At 37.9% G+C, this 24,910-nt stretch overlaps 2 protein-coding genes across 2 annotated transcripts; both read left to right on the plus strand.

Moving 5' to 3' along the window:
• The first annotated feature begins 3,645 nt into the window (after nt 1–3,645).
• Nucleotides 3,646–13,423, plus strand: si:ch73-364h19.1. Its single transcript, XM_038282234.1, has 5 exons — nt 3,646–4,050; nt 5,127–5,236; nt 9,406–9,498; nt 9,591–9,764; nt 12,643–13,423. The coding sequence occupies exons 1-5, from the start codon at nt 3,903–3,905 to the stop codon at nt 12,787–12,789; spliced, it is 672 nt and encodes a 223-aa protein (XP_038138162.1). The 5' UTR covers nt 3,646–3,902; the 3' UTR covers nt 12,790–13,423.
• Nucleotides 13,424–17,029: 3,606 nt separating this feature from the next.
• Nucleotides 17,030–23,866, plus strand: si:ch211-120g10.1 (butyrophilin subfamily 3 member A3). Its single transcript, XM_038282264.1, has 10 exons — nt 17,030–17,205; nt 18,400–18,484; nt 18,743–18,841; nt 21,304–21,405; nt 21,502–21,636; nt 21,725–21,862; nt 21,940–21,991; nt 22,075–22,101; nt 22,898–22,924; nt 23,007–23,866. The coding sequence occupies exons 2-10, from the start codon at nt 18,425–18,427 to the stop codon at nt 23,564–23,566; spliced, it is 1,200 nt and encodes a 399-aa protein (XP_038138192.1). The 5' UTR covers nt 17,030–17,205; nt 18,400–18,424; the 3' UTR covers nt 23,567–23,866.
• Nucleotides 23,867–24,910: the final 1,044 nt, after the last annotated feature.

Consider the following 24,910-nt stretch of genomic DNA (forward strand, 5'->3'; position numbering starts at 1 on the left):
AGACTCTTTTGACTCGTTTTTTTCCCCCATTGATTGTATCAGGGAATTTAAAAAGCATTTCCAGTTATTTTATAACATTGTTATTTTCAAGTTAGATTTGTTTTAATCACTGATTTCCTCGGGAAGGAATGATAAACCTAACAATCAATTTCATTAAAAAGTATACCAGCGTAAACAAAGCTATACTGTTTCTAGTTTTCAGTTTAAATCAAAGTGATGTCCAAATCTTCAATTTCCCTTTAGGAATAATACAATATTTATTAACTAAATTGAATTTAGATCAAAGAAAAACTGTGCTTCTGTGGTTAGATAGGCGTAATAAACTCTGATTGGACACAGCAAGTGTCAACACAAACTAATAGTCTAGCCTTAGAATACAACAAACATTAAAAAAAAAAGTAAAAAAAAAAAAAAAAAAAAAACTTCGATAGCACACCGGATTAGTTGCTTTACATCCCCAATATGAAACAGACAAAAAAATCATATAAGGTTTTTGGTCAAAATGCAAATAAATTATCCTGACTGACAAGACAAGATAGTTCTAAAGACTTGGTACATCAAGCTAGCTGGTCATAATCAACGCACCCCAATTTATTTTATTTTTCTTTTGTTAAAAAGTTGTAATCATGAAATAATAAATATTTTAGGTTAAGTAACCTAAGCTATGATAAGATTATTATTTTTTTACATTAGCAACAACTTTGTGCTTTGCAAAAAACAAAGAATTCAACTCCTGTTTGGTTACTTAATCACACTTAAATGTTACAGATCATCAAACACATTTTGCTTAAACCAGACAAAGATAACCAGAGTAATTATAAAATCTAGATTCAAATGTCTGTTTAATAAGATCCCTTGAATAGAGCCAGCCTGATAACATAAAGAAGGATAACATTTTGAAAAAGTAACACATGACACCTTTAGATTACAATATAAAAAAACATAAGAGGCTTATAAAAGAAAAACATTCATATCTATCAATCTAACTAAAATGAGAGTTAGCGCCAATAAAAAAAGGAAACATTGAACAATGAGTAATGTTTGCAAAAAACACCAGGGTATTAAAACCACCAGAGAGCAGGCATGCCTCATCTAGATGGTGACAAAATAAGCCAGAAAAAGGTCTCATTTCTTCAGGGTAGCCTTCAATAACACAACAATAAAAAGATGAAGGGCATCAAGCAAATTAATGAGACATAAAACCAACCCAGAAGAATTCAAAGGTCAATCTTATGTTTATAATAATACATAAAAAAAATAAAAAAAACATGGAAAAATGCTCTGTTGATGGAGGGATCTAGAGACGTTGAAGATAGGGCAAAAACATGTTCCTGTTATTTCAAACACTGATGGCAGCCATTGTCAACAAGCTGATACAAAAGGGTTTTATGAATACTTTTTATGTAGCCTCAGGTTGGTTTGGATAGCATTTTTCTTTTTAGTAATATCATCAATCTAAGATTGATTTCATATTCACTCAGGTTGTCTTTGCCTAATGTTGTAATGTGTTTATTAATAAGGCTGCATTTAAATCCTTCATAAAAACAAAAATGGGGAAAATATGTAAGGGGGGCAAATACATTTATCAACAGATTGTCCCAGCCGAGCAGTGGATCTCTGCAGCCCCTTCAGAGTTATTGGTCCGAACCAGCCAGTATAGATGGACTTTCATATCTTAGTTGGTTTGTAGAGATTCTCTTTAGAGTAGGTCTGTGTGAGAAGGCCAGCACGTAGAGTTTGTTATACAAACTTTTAACCCTAATCATGCTTAAAATATCTAAAAAAAAGAAAAACGTTTTTCCTGTCTGCTGTGTTCCCTTTTTTTATGCTGCTGTTAGTTCACGAATGTCCCCAACCTCCAAGGCCTCCTGAGAACAACATTCATAGTAAGATTGACTTAGTATATAGATTTCCACTGAGAGGCCGCAAACTATATTTCTAATAAGCCTTAAGTTGCTGATCTGTGAGAAGAACAATAGATATTTGAGTTTTGTTATCCATCAGTTCGGCTACACGGAAAAAAGTGTAACATGTAGCTGTTCATTCTAACTAATGCTTTTCACTCTAAACTAGATACAATTATTGATTTGATTGTGAAACTCATTCTTTTTGGATTTTGTGACATCAAGTTTGATTCAACCTGAACTAAATACACGTAGAAAGGACCCAAAACAAAGATTTTGATTTCTCTCAATTTGTATATATTTATTCATGGCCTGTAGGTGATTTTTTTGTTTAAGTCAAATGTGAACTGCGCTTTGCATGCAGTTAGAGCATGTGATGAAGTCAAAGTCCCAGACCATGACAGAGTGGCGCAGTGGGTAGCACTGCTGCCTGCAAGCAAGAAGTTTATGGGTTCAGATCAAGGGCGTAGGTCTGATTTGAACTTTGGTAGGGACACTATTGGTCTGGTGTCATTGGTGCTATGCAATATGCGTGCCCTTTATTATGCTCGATATGAGCATCCGTACTGATAAGAAGAATTCATTGTTAAAAGAAAACAGCCAACCAGAGAGAGAGAAGGCGGAACTTAAGGCAGAACAACCAATGAGAGTGGAGTTAAACAGCGCAGCACAGTTCCATGCGCTGCTACATGAAAGGGACAGGAGAGACCAGGCAGAGGAGCTGCGAGAGGAAAAGAAGCCACTGCTGCAACAACTACTGCTGTAAATTATAAACATGTTGCTCACATCCAATTATTGGTAGGGACAATTAGGTTCAAAATTTTGGTAGGGACATGTCCCTATGGTCCCTATGCAAACCTACGCCCATGGTTCAGATCCCGGCCCAGGATCTTTCTGCATGAAGATTGCATGTTTTCCCTGAGCATGCATGGGTTCTCTCTGGGTACTCCAGCTTCTTCCCACTGTCCAAAAACATGACTGTTGGGTTAATTGGCTTCTCAAAATGCTCTGTGTGTGTGTGAATGGTTGTGATGGACTGGCAACCTGTCCAGGGTGTATAGAGTTTGTAAGATGGGAAATGGAAATTATTTTTGAAGTAACGTCAAATGATATGTGAAAAATCTAATTCGGTTATATTTACATTAACTGGTTTCTATACAAACATTAATCCTTGTTAATTTAATTAAAAATAAGTGCATTAGGTTGTTTGAATTTCAATATATTAGTTTGGTTCATTAACTGAAATGTTCAGAAAATCATTTGGAGCAGGGCAAAGTTTTTAAGTTGTGTCAAGTGCAGAATTATTGTTTACATCATCATAATATATAACAAGCGATTAAATTCAGATTCTGTGAAGTCAAATATTTTAGATGTGATATCTGGACATCATTTTTTTTTAGTTTGAGGTTATACTTTTTCCAGTGCATATGGATATAATGAAAAATCTACAATCTTTGGTTTTTAAGCAGATAATGTCTCTAAATTGTTACTCCAATGTAAGATTCTACATCTTTAATTCATATTTTCTAATTAATAACTAAACGAGTAGCTCAACTGCTTTGATGGAAATCCATCTATGAATACCAGGCATTTTTGCTCTTTGTCTGCTTAGAAGTCCCCTCAGGGTAGGACCCCCACCGTCTCCGGGGCAACAGGACTCAGGCTCAAGCATGTAGTGTGTTAAACTAGAGTCTGGATGCCATTTATTAAAGTGGTGAAGGAAGCAGCTGAATTATACAAGTTATACCCCAGTAATCTGACGTGCACACAGACACAAATCTAAGCCAGTATTCCCTGAATCAAATGTCTGATGTGTCAGTGAGTAAAGACAGCCTTGGATCGTGTCACGCAGAGGGCGTCAGTCAGTGCGCCTTTACGCGCTCCTTAAACGCTGCTGCGTCCGACTCCCAGAGCGCATGTGTTCAGAGCGGAGGAAGAGGAGTCATGGAGAGGAGGCTCTGAATTGAATTAGTTTTCTCGCTTTTCTGGAGGTGTAAGATGAGAGTCTTTGCACTGAGGCTGGCGACTCCGGAAAGATTTTTAAAAGCAACTTTAAACTTTCAGGTAGAGGAAATGTCCACAAATGCAAGTCCGACCATTCCCTCCTCACTGACCCCGGATCAGCTCACTGTGCTCGCTGCCTCCTGTAAGTAAACAATTATCATCCCCTATCCTGTTTGATTTTCTTCTTGTTCTTGACTTTTTATAAACACTTCCAAGAAAAAACAACACTGGTCTCCGGGATTAGTTGTGTTTGTGAGTATATTTTCATTTGTTTTTCATTTTTCAAGATTTTTAGGTGCTGCCTGCGAGTTTTGTTTTGTTTTTGTTTCTTTTCTTTTTTTCAATCAAAGCCATCTTGCCATGACATTTTCCTCAAATTACATTGTGTTTGATTGTTAGTAATAGTAGAAAAAAAACACTTCCCTAAAGGAAATAACAGAAAGGTTTAATCGAGATATCCCTGAATGGCACCAATTTCTGCTTTGAGGTGTAATTTTCCTGAATGAAAATAAGAGATGAAAGATGGAAATGTTATGCATTTTGATAGATAAAGCAGTTTTGAATCTGACATAATATAAAATAATAACAAGATTACTATTAATTATGCATTAATTAGATGTCTGGCTTGGTAAATATGTTACATTTCTAACTACTGAGAAGGATACTCTAGTATAAATCATGATGAGAAAACAAAAGGCTCTGATTCTATTTTTGCTACTTTGCCACACCATGAAGATATTTTCCAAAAAGTATAATAAAAATCTGGAAGTGCCTGCAATTTTTTGGGGGAAAATACTTCTTACATTTATTAGCAAGTTATCGGTATGTTGCAGAAAAGTAAAGAAAATAAGAAACGTTAAAGTTTTGGAAAATGAATCATTATGTTCTGGAAAATTATTAAAGTCCCAGAAAGTAACCTCAAAGTTCTGTAAAAGTTCTGCCATATTTTGCTGTGCCACCTGTGATTTTTATTCTCCCTGAAAAATCAAAACACAAAAAGAAAAGATTAAGGCTCTTATTTCTGATGCATTAAATAAACAGACGCATTAAATTTTTTGGTTTTGATTTATGTATGATCGTTAGGTTCATCTCTAAATAAAACGTTAGTAGATGTTTATTCCTTCTCATTAAAACTAAAAAAAAATAGACTATATTGTGTTTTCATAAACAAGCAGGTACTACCAATTAATTACTTTCCTTTCTCTCTTTTCAAAACAGTTTCTTCTCTGGTGTTCTTTTTTGTTGTCATCGTGCTGCTTTCCATTATTTACCGCAAAGATCCCCACTGCTGCAAACACGGCTCCTATCAGGACCCACATGCAGATATGGTGAGTTGTTCAGGGAGGAAGAGAAAGCCATGGGGAGACAAAGTTTCCTTTGTGCTGAGCTTTCTTTTGAAGGTGATCCGTACGTTCGGTCCTGCAGGACACGCTGACAGAAAGAAGTGTGTGTGCAGCACCATTAACAAGTGTCAGATTAAGTTTTTGCCTGGCTGTGGCGAAAGGACTGAATAAGCCTGATATGATCGTTGTGCTGCAATGGATTCGCCTCAGTTTGAATTAGCTGCCCTCCAGAAATATCTCAGAGAGTCACAGTGATTCTAATGGAATTGGACAGAATTAGCACTTACCATGCATACTGATGCAACTTCGGCACCAATGTAATTAAATCTGAGCAATTCACACTTTTTTATGCTCTCACACTGACACGGCATGCGAAACAACAGAAACTAATGCTTTACATGTTAAGTGTTTCTCCATGTCTGTAGATCTAAGGTTGTAAATTAAATATTTAATACATTTTCCACATGTAGTATCGAATACAACGCCATAAAAAGAGAGTTTAGGGAGTTGTGAACGCTTTTAAAGCAGCGTAATGTTATAAAGGAACATTCCAAGTGCTCTTATCTAAACATGAAAAGATTATGGTACAACAAACAAATCTATGGCAGGAAATCATTATTGTAATTATTTTTTTTTAGCTTTGTAAAATAAACGGCAGCAATATGAAGGATTAAACAGCAGCAATATGAAGGATTTTACTAGCAATGCTCTTGGCCTTAAACAAGTGAACCCTAGTGTAAAATGTGAAGATGGCAGCGTTATGTTGTGGGACAGTTTTTTTTTTTTTTTTTTAGCAGAGATAGACAAATGGGTCAGATGATGGGTAGAGCTACATCCAGGGAAAACCCTGTTAGAAGAAGTAAGGTACCCTCTGACAGGAAACTGATGCTAGTCATGCAAAACAAAGCTTTTAGTAAATTATGTTGGAATGGCGCAAAGTTGCAGCGAAACTGAAATCTGATATTCACAGACAACCAACCAGTCTACTTGAGCTGGAGCCCCTTTGCAACAAAATAATAATAAAATACAATAAAATCGTAGAAGCAAAATCTCTAGATGTGTGAAGCTTGCATTGACAGTGACAACACGGACAGCTGTAATTGGACTACAGGTGGCTCTTTGAAACATTAAGCTAAACTGGCTCAGATTTGATTTTTCAAATTATGAAAATCAATAAATATAATTTCCCTTTTCCCCTTTACAAGTATTGCTGGTCTACCTTGAAAGATCATCTTGAAGAATGCAGAAAATTGAGGCGCTAATGTGGAAACAATGAAAAAAAATTTGCATGAGAAGCTTTGCAAAAGGGTAGGAGCCTTGATTTCCCATGAAGCTTGGTACAGGATGAGATTATGGGTAAAACTAAAAACAGTTCATAGATGGTAACTGTTCACTGGTCATCCATTCTCTCCATTTCCTGTTTCCTGACTTGGTTCTCATCTCCATCAGTCCCAGGGGGAGGTTTAGCTGTTATCTTCAGACTGCAGGGACACAAGCACATATCCCCCTCCCTCAACAGACAGGAAGTTGTGCTCAGCTGTGGTTTGGATTAGATAGACTTGCCGCCAAGTTTAAAGAACCAAGGGGCCTTTTTCCGAGTCCAAACAGCGGGTGAGACAGGCTGATTTTTATGATGTGTAGTTTTAACTTATTATCTATTTTCCTTCATAAATATTGTTCCTCTGCTCAAGATTAAAAAACATACGTTTGGTTGGAATTTCAAGCAAACTTGGCAAACAAGGAGAAGCCCTCCTTCATTGAGTTTCAGAGGGATGTTTCACGTCTTCAACTTCATAGTCACATACCTTTCCCTGCTTCACTTTGCAGCCATGAATGGGAGACAGGCCACTGTGTGGGTGTTGGGGACACAACAGAGACAAAAGATCTCCTTTAGTTGCAAGCAATTGAAAAAAAAAAAAAAAAAAAAAACGCGCAGTTGCTGGGATCCTCCCCCGACTTCAACGCCGATTTTACACGGTTGTGCTTTTTCACACTGGCTGAATCAATGGCAGGCGACAAAAGGACAAACCTTCTTTTCTTTTTTCTGTCTTTCCTGAGGACGCTCTTTTGCTTCTTTAAAGTACAAACCAATGGGGGGGAAAGGAGACCTCTGGCATCACCTTCTCGAGTGTCCTCTATTTCTTGCGAGGGGTCGTGGCAAAGGTCGCTTCTGTGCGTCACTTTCAAGTGTGAGAAAAGTGATAGTTTAACCAGCCCTCGGGAAAAATTATCAATTTAAGAAAGAGAGAAACTTTTTGTTCTGATGTGCTTCTCATCCAAGCAACAATTTGACATTTATATAACGACGACCTGTGGGGTTATAATGTGCACTGGAGTGTGCTTATTAACAGGTACCTGCTGCAGCTACAAGGAGAACACTGAAAAGACCTCTTGGACCCTTGTGACACAGGAGTGCATCACATTGTTCTCCTCTCAAAGGACACTCATTTAGTAACGAGGCAATTAACTCGTTTTTCTGTCAGCCTCTTTCTGCATCCCGGCACCACATACAGTGAGGCAGTAATGTGGCTTGTTGTTTAATAGAGGGGGTTGGAGACTTAGGAGATACGGAAATCAGAGGGTGGTCGTGTTGTCACCTTATTGTTCTAATAATTTATGGTGCTGCTAACACATCCAGGACCCACAGAGATGAAACAAGGCATGAAAATCGGTAAATTGAGCTGAAGTTAGGGGATCTCTGTCTAGTTACAGATGGGCTAACTACAACATTGATTGTCTGTTAGAATACAAAGCCCCATTTAAAGGGTTTACACCTTTTGTTGGTCACATTGTAAACATCTTATTGGTATTTTGTGTGATTAACAAACATAAGGTTGCTAATTTTTTGCACAATAATTTTAACATATTTGTTTATTCTTCTTTGTAGAACAGTTAAAGCTGAGTCAGAACGCAGGCGGAGCATCTGGGTAGACCTATTTTCAAATCCTGCAGAAAATGATCAGTTATATTTCACTCTGGATTGTGATAAAGCACTTTTAAGTGGTGGCTTTAAACCTTCAAACTGTATCTCAGGCGGTGCTTTTAAGGTCGTTGCCATATCTAACAGGTTTTTGGTCTTTTACAGCTTCCGAAAATCTCCTGCACTGCAAAAAATTGAAATGGAAAGTATTTTTTCTTAAAATAAGTGAATTTGTTCTTGAATTGAGTAGGGAAGTGAGACACTTTGCCAATGGAACAAGACAATTTACACTTAAAATAAGAAAGAAATTGCATTGATCTTATCTCAGGTACATATTTTCTAAATATCTTATTTTAGGAGTCAAAACACTCATTCTTTCGTCAAATCATCTTACTTGCATACTCAAATTAAGGGTAAATACATTTAATTTAAGAAATCTTTACTTGTTTCTAGATCGTTTTTTCAGTGTGTAAACCCCTGTGAATGCTCAAGAAAAGCACCCCCATAGCATGATGATGCCACTGACATGTTTTACTGTGAAAAAGATTTGTTCAGGGTGTAACATTTTACATATGGGTCTAAAAGTTAGCTTTTTGGTTTAGTCCTCTTCTTCCACATAGGCTGTTTATGTTTTCTTCTAGAAACTTTTCCAAAAAGGCATCAATTCTTCAAATGCTTGCCTAAAAAGGACTCATGGTTGTCAGAGCTGCTCTGTTGAGAAGCGCTTGTTCAGTTTGTCACGTTCCAGTCTCATTGACCTTGTTTACAAATTAGTCAGGGCAAGGACAGAAAGGTTTATTTTGTTTGCTTTGGTGAGCAAAAAACAAAACAAAAAAAAACAGTGATAAATCCCAAAAAATTATATTAACATAATTTAAAGGTATTTAAAATAGGAGCAGCATAGGCAAGATATAAATGTCTACAATCACAAAATATAACATAAGACTGGATTCAATTTATTCTGCTTTATCTTATTTAGTATCTCAGTAAGGAAGCTAGAATACAAATTGATGGCAGATTATTAAAAAAAAACCCTTTATAATATTCCTTCTAACTTACATTTATCCTCTGCTCTGCATTGTTCTCTCACATGAGAATCCATGAACACAACCTTGATGTTTTCTAGCTGTAATGTGACTCAATGTGGAAAAACACAACTGTGATGAATGCTTGTGCAGATGCAGTTTAAGGTGAAGAAAACAGCATCTTGTGAACTCTCTGCTGTTTGTTTTAGGACGCTCCCCCTCAGTACTACAGCAGCAGACAGACTCTGGTTGGATCTCCGTGTTTGGAGCAGACTCAGATCTCTGATGACGGCAACACCCGGGTAATCCTCATCCCTCTGCAGCCATATTACTAATAAGGAATGCATTTCTTTATAAAGTCAGTACGTACTAAAGTGTCTAGTGTCTTCTATAGTTGTCAGATGAGGTTTTCTACGTTGGCTTGCCCTCCACTTACAGCCTGCCCACCATGGAGGCCCCCCTGCCGAGGCTCCCCTCCTACGAAAGCGTCCGAAAGAAGGACCGCCAGAGGCAAATCCACATGATGATTGCTGACCGCTTTGGCCTCAATGGACCCATTGTTACAGAGGTAGAGTAAATTATCAAAGCAACTGATACAGTCACAGATGCTGCGACAATGAAGCGCTTCAGACATTTGGAGATAGTTGTTGCTCTTCTATTACGCAAAACCTGCTTAATATCTAGTTTGTAATAAATACAGCGATTTTAAGTAGGTTTTATCTAGGATTGTTTCACTGGCAGATAATTGTGTTTAGCTTCGACTGCAGTGGGATCTGGGTAATCAGGATGCGCTATCAGCTCCTCTGAAGCATGTCGCTGCATCGTGTTGACACTTTCGACATTTTACCTTGTTGATCTTTTGCTGAGCCTTGGGTTCATAAAACGCTTGAGCAAACAAGGTAATGAGAAAAAGGCACATCAAACATCATTAGAGGCTGAATCTATGAGTGCAAACAGCAGCTAAGAATGCAGCTTTGTGCTCTTGTCCTCTTCTCTGACCTTCCCTCCTTGTTTCTTAATCAAACACTCCTTAACATGACACACACATGAAAGCAGGCTAACAGCGGCTGCCTTTTGCTCATCCCACTGATGGTCAATAAACAGCAAGAGGCCCTCCCTCTTTTTGAGGGCTTAATAAGAGAGTGAATTCAGATAGTGATGCCCGCTCATTGTCCCCCATCTGCCCTGCAGCCTGAGGCAGGACAGCATTTAAGCATCTGCAGCCTAAAGCACCTATGTGTGTGGTGTGAGACAGAGCGCAGTGCATCGGGTTGCTCGTGTTGCCTGAGGGTCCCCGAGCAATTAAAAGATAAGAGGACTCAGTTAGGGAGCGTGAATCTGCTCGATTTTATCAGACAGATAATGAAGGGAAGAAATGTTCCAGCCGGCTGAAGTGGGACCAGATTAATTGGAAATGTAAATACAAACATCCTCCTTTTATTCTTTAGAAAAAGGTTTCAAACCCTGTAGGCTGCATGGTTTTCTATAAATCCTTTTTTTAAACACGGGTCACAAAAGTTTACAACATGACTGGGTCCAGCAGCTGCATCTAATCCATTACTTACAGCTTTATGCCTACAAACCAACAAAAGTGAGAAATCCATGTGTACACCATGTTAGCCTGAAGCAACCAAAACAACCAAACAGTCCAAAATATATTTGGAATATGTGGCACTTATATATAGGCCTGTGTTCTGGTGTTTTATGGGAAACACGAGAACAGTGGATGGATGCTGAAAATCATACTACTCTGCTGACTCTACAGACTTGCACTTAACTGTTAATATGCTGTTAAATGGGCTTAAGTGTAGAAAAAAAAGCAATTTTCCACCAAGTTTTTTTGGCCTTTTAATATTTAAAGTATCAAATTTAACTAAAAATGCAAATTGATCAACATTTATTTATTGAATACTTTACACGCCTTTATGCACACAACCAAAGTGCTGTACAAGTCTAGGAGGTTAGAGGTAACAAAAACATACAAATGACTAATATCACACAGACATCTAAGGTTAAAAATAAGTAGAAAAAGAGGAGAATAATTAAAAACATTAAATAAGAAAATAATAGTGCTGTCATCAATGAATTACATATCTGCTGAGCTGTAATTAAATTAAAATAAACCTAAAATTATTCAGGTTAACAGCTGTCTTTACAGAAACAGGAACGTTGGTCCAGAGTTTTACAAAAAGCCCTTCTATATGACCAGGAAACTGGTGGAAATTGCTTTTTATGTTTTTTTTTTCTTTTGTAATGGGTTCAACAACATCTTCCTTTTTTGTAAAAGGTTTTAGTTTAATTACCTGCCAATAAATTGAAACCCTAAAGCCTAGTCCATTACTGATGCAGCTGATCGATCAGCCAAAGATCTAAATCAGTTTTATTTTTCGGATCTACTGGTGATCATAAAACACTGACATCCTAATCTGACACCAAGAAACAGGATGGCCCATTAAAATTCACCTTAAAACAAAAATACAGTTGATCATAGTTAGAAACACACACTTTTGACATGTACTTGCACGTAAACGTATAATCTCTTCCATGTCTGACTTAATGATAACTGGAATATCTGGAAAACAGAGACAGAATTGCATTTATCAAGTAGATAAACATTGTTCTGCTGATGAGTCCATAGTGGGGTTAGAGTTTTAAGCCCCTGCCCCCTCAATTAATATGCATATTTATGTAAAGAAAACAACTTAACTAGTTGCTAGATTGAAATTTCTAAGCCTTCTATTTATTTTGAAAAAAGAATTGAAATTTAAGTATATTACAAATTTGTGACATTTATAACTAAAACTCCTTAAGATCACATGTGTTTTGAATTGTAGCTAAAATAAATATATATTTATTTTATCTATAAATATATATATATTTATTCAATGCTATATGAATTGCATTGAATAACGGTCGCTAATAACAAACACCGTTAGGGACCAGTTGCTTTTCAAAGGGTCCAAGGTCCACACTTAATGTGTAATAAACTCTCACTGGGGGAATGCACACGCTGTCTTGGTTGTGTGCATAATACAAAGGGTTTGTTGCATATTTGCAACAATAGAAATCATAGGGTTAAAACTACAAGTAAAGAAACTTACAGTAAATATATTGCAGCAAAAGTAAAGACAAACATGTTTATTAGATTCTGTGTTCATAAATGTGTTAGCCGTTGAACCACAGTTTAACTCAGATGAGTTAAAACTCAACTTCGTCTTATTATTAGGGGCAAATAAATCCAAAATTTAAGGCTTAGCAAATATTCAAGAAGATTTTCTTCCCTCTTTCACATATCCTGTCACAAATATTAACTCATTAACTAAGAGTTGCATTTGGCATTAGAATGGACAGGTTTCATTAATGAAATATGGATCTGTGAAGAAAGAAACAAATACCTACTGAAATGTATTCTAAGCTTACCTCCATGTTGTTTGTGATTGATACAGTCTCCTCCTTCATATGAAGAGAGCATCCGTCAGTCTGTGGAGCTGCCCTACAACATCCTGTCACCGAGCCTGGACGTCCCCTCTCCTCAGACAGTTAATACCAGCCCAGGTTACTCCACACACAGCACCGATCTACTTCCTGTATGATGTGGAACAAGTCCTCCAACTAGCCAATGGATGTGAAGGGAAGCTCTTTATCCTCCCCTTGCAGAACTTTCTGATCCAGATACCTCAAACTAAGCCAAAAAGCAACCCAAAGAGGAGCTGCACCCTATCTACACAGAAGAACATCCAGTTAAACAGACTTTTTTTTTTACACCAAGCTGAAGCTAATGGGATGAGTATTCATAAACTAAGGTGGCTGGGACATCTTTAAGAATGAAAGGATGCAACAGGAAGACTGAAACCTGCCAAAAAAACCGAATCTCTCTTCACTTTGTAGATCACAGTGAAGTGGGTTTCCTATAAAACTGTTTTGGTTTCTGTCTCGCCTTATTTCAATTACCAAGTACACACTTAATGATCATGATTTTCTTTTATGTTGTGTAAAGCAGATATTTGTTGATTTAGTGAACCAACACAGAGAGAGAAAGGGTGCTAAACACACAGAATTTTTATTCAGTATTTTTTTTAAAAGCATTTTCACTTACCTTACTGTGAATTCATGGCTTCGGATGAATTTTGCATTTATCCTGTACTATATTTATTGATGAGCACATTATTTTTGTCATGACTGTAAAAAAACAGGAGGAATTAAACATTGCATTATGTTACTGTTTGATATACATGATTAAGTTTGATCTGATTAAAAAAAAATAGACCAAAGCATGTCTTTTTAAAAGCTGAATGAAAGTGTATCGAGATTTGTTAGTAAAATCCAGCTTTCTCCTCCTCTTCTATTTCCAGTTATTGTTTCACTATTAGAAACAAAACAAAATGTAATGCAGTACAATTTTGGAAAATATATTTAATATTTATATACATGTAGATCGGTGCAATCATATAAACAAGGGGCAGCAGATTATTTCTTTTTTGTATGTTAATTGAATACATCTTTTTACTTCTTATTCAAAAAACAGTGCAATTATCTTTACAATGGCTTTATATGATACAGAAAAATCCAATTCCAGTTTAAAAGGATTCAAATTTGCCCCATTTTGCATATTGCATTCATCGATACTTCAGAAATGGTGCCTGGAGGTCAAGAACTGCAGTTCTGCCATTAGCTGTACCATCTCTGTCTTTATACCTATGTTTCAGCTGGTTGTCTTTAAAGCAGTGTTGGACTGGTCGATGGGTCCTTATATGTAACAGGAAGTTGCCACAGCGCTACAAAACACATCAATTCCCTTTTCTAAGTCTACAGCTATTGTTAGTTTAGTGGCAAAGAAATTATAAGCAGTGTTGAATGAAGATTAATGATATGGGTCTATTTTTGATGAGTTTACAGTTGTATTTTTTTAATGAGTTTGATTACTAGAGAGATTTGTCCAGATCCTGACAGCTTCAGCTCAACAATGGCAGTTACACAAAGTGACCAGCAGATGTCTCACTACTTGGACCAACTAGAGTGGATTACTGAGGCAGCCTTTCCTAAGGCTAGATTCAAATCATTAGAAATAAAAATCTCAAATGTGTGGCTTGCAATAAGCCATTTTTACTTTATCTCTGAAAAAAAGTCACACGTTTATTTAAATCCATGTAGCTCGTTATCCAGCTGTTTGGCAAAGCTTCAGAGGGGAGTGGCGGCCTATAGTGGTTAGGGAATAGAGCTTGGAATCCTGAGGTTGTGAGTTTGACCCCCACTCCCACAGACTGCCACCCTGGCTCCCTGGGGAAAAGACCTTTAACTCCACACTGCTCACTGGGTTTCAAACAATGGCAGCCCATTGCACCACAAGGGAATGGGTTAAATGCACAACCTTCATTTCATAGCTCTGTACTTGTGACAGTGTAATGACAAAAAAAGCTGGGGAAAAAACCCAAAAACTTGTTTACAAACACAATAATATGAAGTCATTATTGTGCAACATGCAACACAGGCCAGTGATAGAAAAGATTAAGTTAGCTTATAGGACAATATTTCAAGTGTTGGAAATTGTACAGATAACTGTTCATCATCTTAAACAGAAGGACTTTGGCACAAATATAAATATACTATGAAATAATTTCTGCAGTTTGTTCTTAACCAGTAAAGACAGAAACTAATCTAACTTGGCCAGAATGGGTGTAATGTGTGGCAGAAAATGAACTCTGTATATTATCTTGGACTTATTATGTCTTTCAGGGTAGATGGTGGAGACAGCATCAGGGGTGATTTTAATAAATTTGGACTGTGATGATAGACTGAGAAAAATACACATAAGCAAGACAACAATGGAATGGTTTAATTGTGTGTTGAAATGGCCTAGTCAAAGTCCAGATCTAAATGCAATTGAAAATTCGTAGAAAGACAAACAAAGAAAGAAAAAAGGATACATATTTGATATTTACAAAACTGATACACATAATCCTAGAATTTGATTCTACGAGGCATATTTGTTCTACAAAATATTTACTCACAGTTTGGATCAGTTTATTGCAAATACATGCCATACCTGTCAACTTATAATTCTCAGGTAATTTAGAACATTCCTTTCATCCTACTGCTTTTAAGTCATGCACTACTTGATGCTCAATTCCGATTTTTTTCCGAAATCCGATTTTTTGCATTTTCGTTCATATTTCCAAATATATGCGACTTGTATGTGATCTTCTCTGTGAACGGCAGTCATACAATGCAAGTGTCCTGCATGTGCAGTAGAGCAGCGGTCCCCAACCTTTTTTGCACCACGGACCGCTGTATGTCAGACAATATTTCCACGGACCGGCCAGGGTCGATCAAGTAAAATGATACGACTGGCATAAAATCAAATACAAACAGCATAAAAATAAAACAACAAGCCGGTCCCATCTAGGCGTAATCTAAGAAAATGACAGAGGAAGTGTACTCCTGATGTCCAGTCTGCTCCGTAGCTTTGTTTTGGTCGCTGTAACCGCATAAAATCCCGCTTCACAAAGATAAGATGTTATAAATAGGATGAGTCTTGAACTGAATTAACCTGTGTCAAGAGGCACAGATGCACCAACTGATGTAATTGGGAGAGAATGCCGCAATTTTTTATATTTTTCAAAATAAAACATCACTCAGACTCTGATCGTCGATAAATTATATATATATACTTCTTTCTGTGCAGCCCGCTACCAAATGACCCACGGACCGGTACCGGTCCGCGGCCCGGTGGTTGGGGGCCGCTGCAGTAGAGGACGCAATGATGTGACAGGCCAGTGTGCTCTTTTTTTCCGGAAGCAAACATGGATGGTAGTGCCGGAGCGCATCTAGCGGTCTTTTCCAACCATAAAAACACAATCTTTTCAATATGGTTAAACATAAATACTGCTCTCCACATCATTATCTGCCATGGTTGTTGGTTTTCTTGCTGCTTCTTTGTAGCAAGACGCAGAACAGTGACCTTTGTCGGGTATTGATGACGTTCAGGTCAGATGAATCCCACCTGGCCGTTCAGACACAGGTCGCATTTGAAAACATCAGGTTTGTATCAGATTCAGGACCACATAGCCAAGTGGCATGGGTCGGATTGGAAAAAATTGGATCTGTGTTGTTCAGACTGCCATGCAAAGATCAGATACAGGTCGCATATGGGCAAAAAAAAAATCGGATTTAGGTCACTTCATCCTGCAGTGTGAACGTAGCCTCTGAGTCTTCCTTGTCATGATTGTTTTTCCCCTGATGTCTCCATGGTTTCTGGTTTGTTTGACTTTGTTTTCATGTTTTGATTATTGGATTCCTGCTTCAGTTTTTTGAAAACACTTAATTGGTTTCTGGTTTGTTTGACTATTTTTCCCCATGTTTTGATTTTTGGACTTTTGGATTCCTGCCTCTGTTGTTTGAAAACATTTCATTAGATCTGCAAGAAACTCACCTGTGCCTCCCTGCCTCTGCATTTGGGTCCTCAAACCACAACCAAATTCTGACAGTTTGTTTGGAAAGGCTTTGGGAAAGGATAGTTTGTCTTTATTTAGAAATTATGGATGTTTTGCTCATTAGATTGACCATGAAGTTCTGTCGCCTATCAACTTTTGGCCACCCCTCAGTGTACATTGGTTATTGCCTGGCCACCCTTATAAAAATGTTACTGGCTGCGCCTCTGACTTCATAATCATATAAACAGCTAAAACAGTCTTTTGAAATGACAGACCTTGAAACAGCATTTTTATATCAACACAACTATTTTTGAATCATCCCCATAAATTGACAGATGAAGACGTTTGCAATCATTCTGCTGTGTGGGCATTATTGTAATTACCCAGCATGACTCAGGGCTGTGCCTATGGAGAGGCGCTGCGTCACTCCCGGAGGAAACCGAGCTTTCCCGAGCAGCCGATTCCCAGTCTGATATGTAAACAAGGTCAGACTGCAGCACACAGACCAGACGTCTTCTTGAACAGAACACAAGTGTTTTCTAACAAGAAGAGACTCAACTTTAAAACCTCTAATTGTAGGTAAGCTGCGCATTAGCGGTGCGTTTAAATCCGCCTTGTTTTCCTACGTGACGCACTGCAGCTGTAAAGTGGTTGGAGCTTAATTTTTTTGGGGGGGAAATGCGTTGAGTAAGAGTTTCCTTTGCAATGGAAATCAAAATAAATCTGCAAAATGTAGGAAGAGTGTCGCTGCAGCTTTGGTGCAGATTTGTCGCAAAGTCCCTCTGCGGCTCTATGTTTACTTCTTGCGCAGTCATCAGCTGATCCTAAAGTGGGTCAGTGCTAAAACTGCGCTGTCATGTTATCATGCAGAACAAAAGCGATAGTCAGAGATTCTGCATTAATAAATTGTCTGATTTCCTTTAACCTTTTACATAAAATTAAATGTTTATATTAATCTGAGAGTCTCGCTGAGGGAATATGTTGTTAGTTGTGCAAGAGGCCATGGGGAGCTTTAAAGGTGGCTTTCTAATCAAAGCACCTTGTGTTGCTCTATAGTTTATTAATATGGTTCAATAAAAAGAATCAATAAAAGAAAAAGGAAGGAAAATGTAACGAGCTACGTAAGAGAAGACATTTCCAAGGACACAGCCGGGGCAGGCCCATCATATAAGCAAATTTTGCGCTGCAAGCAAAAAACAAAAAACAAAGCAAACACTTCTATTTTTAAAAAAAAAGCATACGTTTTCACCGATGATAAGAAAATCATTCGTTGTTTTTAAGTCAAAATAAATGGACTGAAGGGGCTCCCTACAAGCTCAGAGTTAATAATACATTAGGTATGATTACTTATTTCCTAAAGTGAATTCACTTCCTCAAGTTTGTTTACCTAGCAGCAGTTTTTTAAAGCATTGTTTCCAAGCTCTTCAAAGTTTCCGTCACATATTTAATCGTCTCCGTGCTGGTATTTTGTAAGTAAACATTAGCTCGCTTCCTGCTTAAAGTCCAATGCCTTAAAATAAGATTTACTGTTTAAATCTTTCATTGAACTAATGCAGCTGTGATGAATATATATATATATTCTTTCACTTTATAGGTGACCATCCCATGACTGCCCAGTAACTCCAATCTGGTGTTACTGGGCAGATATGCGTTTAAATCAGGTTATACTTCATGTCAACAGAGCAGGCTGGCAAACAATCAATAAAGGTCATGCTTGTTTATTAGACCAGCCTGTGATGTTTTCATGAAGCAGTGTTTATTTTGTCATTGCAGGACAGGGGCACAGACAGCAGCCAAGATGATGCAGTGTTTTCATTTCATGGTGGAGCCGGTCAAAAACCTGACCTCCAAGATTAAGGTCAGCATTTTTATCTTAAAACTGTTTAATGTTTAAACTTTATTTTTAGGTCAGCCTGATATAATTTTAGTATTTATATAATAGCATTGTTATCATGGTCATCAAGGCTGCATACCTAAGTTTTGTTATGAGGAAAGGAGCCAATGAGGTGGCTCTGCTAATACTGTTAGAATGATCTTTGCCTTTTTATAAGGATACGTAAAAGCCTTCTATTTGACCTTTCTAAAGCACTTAATCCCAATAACTTTCTCTTGACAGGAGTCAAACAAGAGAGCAAAGAAAGACAGAAAGGAGCCTCTGGATGAGGATCAGTTGTTTGTTGGGGAGCTGGCTAAAGACCTCAGTCGAGTCTGCCAGGTAGTTTTACCATAAAAAAATTATTTATTTTTGTGTTGTTGTTTTTTTCACATTACAGTCAAGGGATTGTTTCATCACCACCCCACTGTTGCTATGGGCTCTTATGTTTAGGGTGCCCAACTCTAAAGATTTTGCAGGTTCAAACAGGGCTTCTTCCCAGATGTCTCTTTAGCATCCCTGTCCCCGCAGGCAGTGTTGGGAAAGTTCTCTTTCTACGTGAACTAGTTCAAAGTTCAGTTCACACATTTTAAAATGAACTAGTTCAGTTCATAGTTCACAATTCCAAAAAACGAACTAGTTCATAGTTCTTTTTTTTTTTTTTCATATATTGCTCAATTACACCATAGCCTACTGTAGAACCACAGACAGCAATTATTTTATCAGTTGTAACACTGAAACTGTGCGTCAGATTTCATCTTCATATCCAGTTTTGAATCCTTATCCAACCAGGGTTTACATTAGCATTGAGGGGACAGCATTTCCCCATTGTTGCTTTAACGCTTTGTTGCTGTCCATTCACTTCACACTAGTAGCAGCTGCAGCTTTCACCCCTACAGTATATTCTCAAAAACATCAGGAAAAATGTGCTGCTTGAATGGTCTTTTTTATGAGTAATTATTAAAAGAAAAATAGGAAAGTAGTCTTTAAGGTGCAAATGTTTTTTTTTATTTTAATAATTTTTTCCATTTGAAATTCCATTTCAATACATACTAAAAAGGAATACTGGGATCCTGGAAAATTATACCAGGCAGGTTTAACAAACAAGTTACATGGATAGTAAAACCCTCAAGAACAGGGGTCTTCTATGTTTTCCAGACCAAGGACCCCCAAACTGATGGCGAGATGGAGCGGGGACCCCCTATTTATATATATTGTATGAAATTGTGTCCTATAGTCACTCTATTACAGATGGAGTAATGTAAAGAAATTAATTTCTCCCTGGGATTATTAAAGTTTTTCTGATTCTGATTCCTGGTTGATGGGACAGGTGTTGTGAAGGAAACGGTGCCCAGCTTGAAAGAGCTCCTGTGTGTCGCTGAATGTGTGCATTGATGACTGAAAGACATCTTCTGTCTCCATTTATCTGTTTACTACAGTGTGTTGATTTCATGTTAATGAGTATTTAAAGACATTTCAATAAGTGGGAAAAAAAAAATGCAGGGGGGGGAATATAAAAATATCAACTAACCATGCAGACCCTCATGCAGTACCTCCGTAGACCCCCTAGGGGTCGCGGATCCCCTGTTGAAGACCTCCGCTCAAGAAGATTTTACTAACACAAACTGAGGGACCAGGCTGAGGTAGGAATTTAAGGTTACTGAAGTGCGGATTTTTTTACTGAAAGCCGGCGGGCAAACTTGTTGCCATCATCCTCACCGACCACCTGGTCATAAACCTGTTTTAAGTCGCCTCCATGCTGCTGTGGATTCCACGCTGCATTTTGTTTTGATGACGCACGCGGCTGTAGGCTACAACGCTGGTGGCTGTAGGCTACAACGCTGGTAGCTGCTGTTGCCAGATTGGGTGTTTTTCCCACTACATATTAAGGCCTGTTTACGGTGTGATTTAGCCGGGGTTTCGCCTGGAGGGCTTTATAGAAATCTGGCAACCTATTGAACGGAGTTGAACTGAGAGAGCGTGCCGTTCACAGACGCCAGAATGAACGAGTTCACAATAACGTTCATCAGGCAATAATGCAGTACGTTCAGTTCACGTTCGCCCAAAATATGAACGAGTTCATGAACTTTCGTTCAATGAACGCGTTCAGGCACAACACTGCCCGCAGGATTCCCACAGCATGATGCTGCCCTTACCATGTATTCTGTATGGGATGACATTCAAGTATTTTCAACATATTGGATATTAGCAAAAGAAAAAAAATGGTTTTGTTGTCATATGCACAGAGCACCTGTCTCCTGGTTTATAGCAAATTTTAGACATGGCTGTAAATTTACTCTTCAATGACCATTAGCTCTCCTGTTTGCACTGCATTTTTTTTTTATTTACATATGCATCTGTTTGTAAAAATGTTCAGAAACCGTCTTGTTCTTGTTTATCACATAAAATTTTATTGAAATACATTTATGGCTTATACTTGATCAAAGGAAAATGCTAACTTTTGCAAGGAAACAAGCTGTTAAAATGTTATTTGTACTGAACTTCCTGGAACCTTTTTATCCATTTAGGATTTTTCTTTTTTCCTTTTTTTTTTTTTTTTTTTTTTAGCACCACCTAGCAATCTAGCAATTCACTCAATAACATTAGAAAATATCAGGACACATTTTAGGACAAATTCCAATCAAAGGTTTTTGCCTTTTTTTTTTTTTTTTTTTTACAAAGATGAAAGAATATGAACCTCGTTTTATGTCCAACAGCAAAGCTGCCATAGACATCATTGTTTTAAGCTGGCCTTGATTATAATTTCTCTTTTTGTGTTTTTGTTTTTTTTTCTTTTCCCGTAGAGATCAGAGGTTCTGGAGCACGTCTGGAACCAAGATGACATTTGGCCGTCTCCCCTCTGCCAGGTCTTTATCCTGCAGTGGGCATCCATGCTGGAGAACAAGGTGCCAAGCCAAAAAAAAAAAAAGCATATCAAAGATTAGAGGAAAGTTATTGGAGTGTTAAAGTTAAGCTTAGCTCATAAAAGTGTCTGTGTGCAGAAGAAACTGATGCAGACTGATGGTTGGCCCGAGGTGGATGAGAGCAATCACCATGATCTGATAAACCGAGAGGCCCTGGACCAGGCCAAAGCTGTCATCCTTAACTGGATCAAAGATCTGAGAGCTCAGCCTGAGGTGGGAAGCTTAAATATCATGTAGATCTTCATGATGTTCTTTTGCTATTTCAAACTAAAAGCAACGCTTTCTGAACACATATATGCAGCAAAGCGTTTGGCCCGGAGAACCGGTGGCCAAGATGCTGGAGGACCTGCAGTCAGCCTGGCGCTGGGCCCGAGTTCCCAACCTACTGACTGCTATGGAGTTGGTTATGTGGACTTTAATGTCACAGCGACCTGATAAGGTAAAGGCTTCTATTGTAAAGCACGGAGCATACTAGACATCACTAAATTCACCAACAAGCCCCTTTGCTTCTTGCAGGACACCATCCCACAGCAGTGGCTTTTGTGGAAGCAGAGAACTCAGAAAATTGGTCAGTAAATCACCACTGAATTCATTTTGATTCATTTTCTTGCAACAATTCACTTCCTAATTAGTTTCCTGATTTCCTTACAGGTGCCATATCCTATATTCCTCAGCCAGGTAAATGAAACATAAAAGTAAACACAAACATTTGTTTGACAGATATTTAAAATCTTTTAAAACAAACAAATTTAAACAGCTAGAATGTACAGGCTCTCTTTTTAAAAGGTACAATGATGAAAGCAAACAAATTCCCACTGACAGGAGCATCAGGACTACATGTCAAAAGATTTAAAAAAGGGTTTTTAATTTATTCATTTGGCAGCTCTGTGAATGTATCAATTAGGAAGCCAATTAGAATTTTTTTTTTCTTCTTCTATTTCTTTTTTCATGTTATGGAGAATTGTTATTTTTCCTGCTAGGACTTTAGACCACGACAAAACACTACCAACCTTAATATCAAAAGCTATTCACTTTATTTAAAAGAACCCATTAGGTCCCTGCTAGTTCTGAGTATCAAATAGTTTTTCCCAAATAAATTTAAATTTATTCACCAAGTGTGAATTCAGTTTGAATCACAATGTAGTTTGATTGCTTTTAATTCAGCCAAGAATATCCAGCAGCAACTTTCCTTGATCATGGAAGGCATTCACCGAAGAGCCAATGCTGCAAATAGTAGAAACTAACTAACTTGGAGCTTTAAGTTAAATACAATAACTTCAACCATGCAATGTAAAAAAAAACATGCTTAAATTAAAAGAAGGATCAATTTAAGTTTTTTATTGAATCAGGATAGAGCCATTAAAAGAAAAACAGATAATTAGTGCATTATTGTAACTTTTACTTTATTCATATGCATGATTTGTGAATAAGTAATGTTTATGTTCAAATTCAATGTATTTTGTCCTTATTGTAGTGTGGAACTGGATTAGAGATGCTGCAGGTACTTGAACATGTTTTCCAGAAATATTTTGATCAGTTTTATCAGCAGAAGGGATATTAAAACTTTATCCCTTCCCCTAAAGTCGAGGTAACTCTCGATCTAGACACAGCCAACCCTGATCTGCTCATTTCTGCTGATGAGAAGAGGATGCGCTGTGGCTTTGAACGAAAAGATGTTCCCAACTACCACCAGCGGTTTGACGGATGGTGGTGCGCCGTCGGCATCGAAGGCCTTGGCTCTGGCCGACACTACTGGGAGGCAGAGGTTGGCGAGCGCGACTGGCGGCTAGGCGTGGCCAAAGAGTCAGCGTTGAGGAAGGGCTTCCAGTCCCTGAACACTGATACAGGGTATATGACCCTGCGGCTGGAGAGGGGCACTGAGTTCAAGGCTCTGACGGTGCCCTTCACCGCCTTGCCACCTGGCCTGGTCCCTCGTAAGGTGGGCATCTACCTCGACTATGACAACGGCCAGCTGTCCTTCTATGATGTAGACAAACACTTGCACATTTATACCTATAACGAGACCTTTACTGAGCAGCTCTTCCCGTTGTTTGGTACAGTGGAGATTGTTAAGGATCTGGTGATCCGGTCCCCAGCAGCTAAGACCCAATGTCTCTGCCCCACATCTTGTCTGTGGGCCTGATGTTCCTTCTTTCAGGTTTCCCTGTATGAGCCAGTAACAAATATTATAAAGTATAAGGAACCAGAGTAGCAGGGTAATCCTGATAAAAATGACCATTCATGTGACCACTCCATATGCTGCTTCTGCTTTAAAGTGACTGCTGCTACTATTTTGTCAAGATAGAGTTAGAGCACAACCCTCTGGTCTTTTGTGTTTCCAGACATGTGTGCAGTAACCCTGATGCTAAAATCTTATGTATTCTCCAACGCTAATATGATAATTAAAATGCACTTCTGTGAATAAAGAATTAAAAAAAATCCATCTTTGTGTTTTTTTCTCTATCGCGTCTAAGCCTTCTGGAAAAAGAGATCATTATACTTGTCATTTTATAGAAACAGAGTGTATACAAAATGAAATTATGATACATAGAGATTTTTCAACAGTGAATGAGCAGCTTAGCAGTGAAATTAACCTTTCTATTTATAAAGTGCAGCAGATATAAAAAATTTGAGTGTTGGAGAGACATGGTGCAAAACGCATTGATGTAGAAGGTTCAGAGCAGTGCAAAATGAATAAATAAATATGGCGCAAAATTGCAGTACAACACTGAGTTGAATTCTATTTAAAAGGATTTGAAAATCTGCCATGTAGCGCAAGTATGATGTTTACAATGTGATGCAAAGTTTTTAACAGTTCAACAGGCTTATAGCTGGTCAAAACGCTCTCTATGGGGCTTCTGTAGAAGGTGGTGAGGATGGGTGGGGGCAGGTGGGTTTAAATGACTGAATACCATAAAGGGATTTAAGTTGTAAGCAACAACAGTATGATTAAGTGTTTATATTATGCTCATTTGGTAGAAAGATGCCCAATATCTCCCAAACTATCACACTGTCACCACTAGTGTGAACTTCTGATGGCCCCATAAAGGAATCTTGCTCCTAAATAAGTACTTGTTCAACCAGATGGCATTTTTACAACATGGCCAAGTTGGATGAGCTTTTGCTGACTACCTCAGTCTCCTTAGTTCACTAGAGTGGCATTTGGTGAGATTTTTGGCTTTAGCTCATCTTCTGTAATATTCTTCATGCTGTTCATTCAGAGATGGCATTCAAAGTGCTTTGATACAAAGATTGCTTATTCTACCTACAGCTTTCGTAATGCCATTCCCTTCTGATCATATAACATGTTGTAGGGCAAAGCTAATAAAGAGTAAAGCATGGTGACTAATTTAATTGTTAGAATTGACAAGGGGGGAAAAAACAGCAGGCACCACATTATACAAAAGAATCCAAGTCCATCTACAATCTTTTTGTTTTCCAGTCCTAACTGATTTCTTATGCACGATGTTCCCTCAGAGAAATCAGA

Source organism: Cyprinodon tularosa, unplaced genomic scaffold (genome assembly GCF_016077235.1).
Source record: "Cyprinodon tularosa strain WSP-4 unplaced genomic scaffold, ASM1607723v1 ctg181, whole genome shotgun sequence".
Lineage (NCBI taxonomy): Eukaryota > Metazoa > Chordata > Actinopteri > Cyprinodontiformes > Cyprinodontidae > Cyprinodon > Cyprinodon tularosa.